The 4,313-nt window shown below is 37.7% G+C and overlaps 1 protein-coding gene across 9 annotated transcripts in view; it reads right to left on the bottom strand.

Moving 5' to 3' along the window:
• GAB1 (GRB2 associated binding protein 1) overlaps positions 1 to 4,313 on the bottom strand; it is a 123,677-nt gene that overhangs the window by 38,982 nt on the left and 80,382 nt on the right. For all 9 annotated transcript variants that reach the window (XM_007108170.4, XM_028491725.2, XM_028491727.2 and 6 more), the window contains one exon: positions 2,480 to 2,774. In XM_007108170.4, the coding sequence (XP_007108232.1) occupies positions 2,480 to 2,774 (295 nt within the window). The remainder of the gene's footprint in view (positions 1 to 2,479; positions 2,775 to 4,313) is intronic.

Here is a 4,313-nt window from a genome sequence, read left to right as displayed (position 1 = left end):
AAAAAAAAAAAAAAAAAAAAAAAAAAAAAAATATATATATATATATATATATATATATATATATATATATAATGTATGCAAACAAGAAGGGAAAGGAGTTTAATTGGAGTTAGAAGTAATAGCAGCAGGCCCACTTAAAATGTGAACATATTTAGTAACTTTACAAAAACAACTGAAGCTTTAATTCCACATGTGCAACCAATTGCTTGAGGCTTTTTAATCAGTAAACTCTGTTGAAGAGCTCTAGGTCATTACCCTTCTGTCTAAATCAGACGCCTCCTTCCCTTTCTCAGCGCTGTTTTCCCTCGAGCATTCTAGATTTCCTCAGCAAGGGGTTTCCCCCAGCCCACTGGGCCAATCCCAGCCCTGGAAGCCTCCTTCTTCTGCGGGCTGCCTGGCCAGAGAGGAAACAGCATGCTGACCTGAGCTAATTAGAGATGATGACTGTTTCAGTTCAATCTAACTCTTGAAGTTGATTGTTAACACAATTTTTCCACCCCTCACTGAATCTCCAGCACTCCTAAATATAGATATTTAGAAATGCATGCTTGTCAATGTGAGCATAACCATGAAGACAACAGGGTCAAAGACCCTGTTTAATAATAAGGTCGCCTTTATTTCTGATTCTTGGCTCTGCAAACCTAAATTAGTATTAGAGTCCCCTCCGTGGGTTCTTAGTGTTTGTTTAAAAAGGAAGAGAAGTACAGAAGTAGACAGAGAATATAAAAGGTCATGACAGCTATATGAAAACACCCAAAGAGGAATTCCGCTTGTAAAATTCTTCTTGAGGGACTCCCCTGGTGGCGCAGTGGTTAAGAATCCGCCTGCCAATGCAGGGGACATGGGTTCGAGCCCTGGTCTGGGACGATCCCACAAGCTGCGGAGCAACTAAGCCCGTGCACCACAACTACTGAGCCTGCACTCTAGAGCCCGTGAGCCATAACTACTGAGCCCGCGTCCCACAACTACTGAAGCCCGTGCACCTAGAGCCCACGCTCCACAAAGAGAAGCCACCGCAATGAGAAGCCCGCGCACTGCAACGAAGAGTAGCCCCCGCTCGCCACAACTAGGTAAAGCTCGCATGCAGCAATGAAGACCCAATGCAGCCGAAAAGAAATAAAAATTTATTTAAAAAAAAAATTCTTCTTGAGGCCTTTAATCACTTAGCTCCTCCCAGGAAAGGCACTCAAATCTCAGATCCTCAAGCAAGTCTCCCCATGCCTTTATGATTCATAGCCCTCTGCTCCAGCCGAGGAGGAGTCTACTCCACCTCTGGGCCCTTCCCTAGCCCCTAAGCCTGCAGGTTCTGCATCCCTCCTTTCATTTATGTAGATATAACACTATTTCCTTCAAAAGCCTACAGTTCACAACTGGTCTTTCTCCAAGAAGCTTTTCTTCACGACCTCTTTTTCAAAACTTGAGACCCCTCTTCCTCCATGCTTTATTTAGGACATCTGTGTTAAGTAAATTCATACGTTTGTTACTTTTTCATCATGTTTTGTGACTGATTCTCATTTGCTTTTCATAGGTATAGACAGTCACCTTGGCTATTTCATAATTCCATAATCCAATATAGTTTAAAACATAACTCCTGTATCCATTATTAGATGAATGGATAAAGAAGATGTGGTGTGTACACACACACACACACACACACACACACACACACTCAGGAATACTATTCAGCCATCAAAAAGAATTAATTTTTCCATTTTCAACAACATAGACCTGGAGGGTGTTATGCTAAGTGAAATAAATCAGACAAAGAAAGACAAATACTGTATGATATCACTTATATGCGGAATCTAAAAAATATAACAAACTAGCAGGTATAACAAAAAGGAAGCAGACTCACAGATATAGAGATGAAATTAGTGGTTACCAGTGGGGAGAGGGAAGGAGGAGGGGCAAGAGAGAGGTAGGGAATTAAGGGGTACAAATTATCATGTATAAAACAAGCTATAAGGATATACTGTACAACACAGGGAATATTGCCAGTATTTTATAATAACGATAAATGGAGCATACCCTTTAAAAATTGTGAATCAACTACATTGTACACCTGTAACATATAATACCGTACACAGCAACTATACTTCAATTTTAAAAAAGTCCTGAAGAATTAAGTTGAGCCACATAAAAATGTTATTTTAACAGGTTGAAATATCAAGTATCAGCAGTGTTAAGGTTCAACTTAATATTTGCCTTGGAACTCAAGAAATGCTCTTAAATAAGTATGTCTTCTTGTCATCTTCTTCAGGACATTATTTAGACACTGCCCCACAACGGTAGTGTCCCTTTCTAAAATCTATAAAAATTTCTCCCTAAACTGATTAAAAGGTTTGCTTTTTCTAAATGTTGTTACTATTATAAAAAAAATATTATATTGTGTAACTGAAATAACAAAGAATTTTACAACGGTTTTTAAAATGTAGTAATAAAGGAGAACTCAGGCTGAGTCACAAAATCTTGAACTTACCTTCTTCTGTAGGATTAAACCCACATATGTCACAAATACAACGAACCCACTTATTCATCTCCTCTTCACTGTCTGCTACCAAGTAGAAAATCCGGTCAATGGTGTTGATATCAAAAATGTAGCTGTTTTCAAACTCTTTTTTGTTAAATGTCAATCCAGCATCAACTTGCTGACATAAATTTAAATCAATAATACGGATAGGCTTCTTGGCATGATCATTTTTGTAATATTCCAAGACATCTGGATCTCCAGTTAAACGGCCACTGCGTAACACAAACCATCTCCTCTTCCATGCCTAGGAACAAAACAAAAATATCCACCCAGTGTTAACTTGAGAGAAATTTTCCAAGATGCACCATTTGTCAAACCAATTTTATAAATGCATTGACTAGAGAAAGTCATAGACAATGTTTTGTTTCCACAGAATAATCTACCACTCCAGCAAAGTTTACTGATGCTTCCTCAATTAACTTAATGTGTGTATACACATTTATTGTTTTCTATTAGATCTTCTGATAACACATTAGAAGACAGCGATTGATATTGGAAGCTATTACATTGATATGTAATATCAAGTCAACAAACCAAGGAAGATTTAGTTTTTACTAAATATAAAAAGCAAATGGTGCTGGGAAAACTGGATATCCAAGTGCAAAAGAATAAAGTTAGACTCTCCCCGTATCAAATAAAAATTAACTCAAAATGGATCAAAGACCTACATGTAAGAGCTAAAACTAGAAAATTCTTAGAAAAACAAATATGGAAAACCTTGATGATATCAGGTTTGGTAATGATTTCTTGATTAGGACAGTAAGAGCACAGGAAACAAAAGAAACGCCAGGGAAACTGGATTGCATCAAAATTGAAAACTTTTATATTTTTGAAGAACATGATCAAAGAGTGAAAAGTCACCTCACAGAATGGGAGGCAATATTTGCAAATCATATATCTGATAAGAAATTAATGTCTAGAATACATATAGAACTCCTACGACTCAGTGACAACGAAAATATACAACCCAATTAAAAAATGGGCAAAGGATTTGAAGAATTTGACTCCCCAAGAAAGATATACAAACGACCAATAAGCACAAGAAAAGATGTTCAACATCACTATCAGTAGAGAAATGCACAATGAGATACCACTTCATACACATTAGAATGGCTATTATCAAAAAAGCAGAAAATAACAAGTGTGAGCCAGGATATGAAGAAATTGGAACCTTTGTGCATTGCTGGTGTGAACGTAAAATGGTGTAACTACTGTGGAAAATGGTATGGCGGTCCTTCAAAAAATTCCAGTGTGGGTATCTAACTCAAAAGTATGAAAAGCAGGGTCTCTCAGAGACATATCTGTACACCCATGTTCACAGCAGCATTATTCACAACGGTCAAAAGGTGGAAGCAACCCAAGTGTCCACTGATGAATGACGAGATAAATGAAATATATACAATGAAATATTATTCAGCCTTAAAAGAAAATTCTGACACATGCTACAATCTGTATAAACCTTGAGATGTTATGGTAAATGAAATAAGCCAGTCACAGAGGGACAAAAATTGTAGGATTCTATTTATATGAGGTACCTACGGTAATCAAATTCACAGAGAGAGAAAGCAAAATGGTGGTTGCCTGGGGTTAGGGGTAAGGGGGATGGGAAGTTAGGGTTTAATGGGTAGAGTTTCAGTTTGAGAAGATGAAAAAGTTCTGGAGATAAATGACAGTGATGGTTGCACAACAATGTGAAAGTACTTAATGCTACTGAACTGTACACTTAAAAATGATTAATATGGGGCTTCCCTGGTGGCGCAGTGGTTGAGAGTCCGCCTGCCGA

Source organism: Physeter macrocephalus, chromosome 7 (assembly GCF_002837175.3).
Source record: "Physeter macrocephalus isolate SW-GA chromosome 7, ASM283717v5, whole genome shotgun sequence".
Taxonomy (NCBI): Eukaryota; Metazoa; Chordata; class Mammalia; order Artiodactyla; family Physeteridae; genus Physeter; species Physeter macrocephalus.
This window is presented reverse-complemented; position numbering and strand designations above follow the sequence as displayed.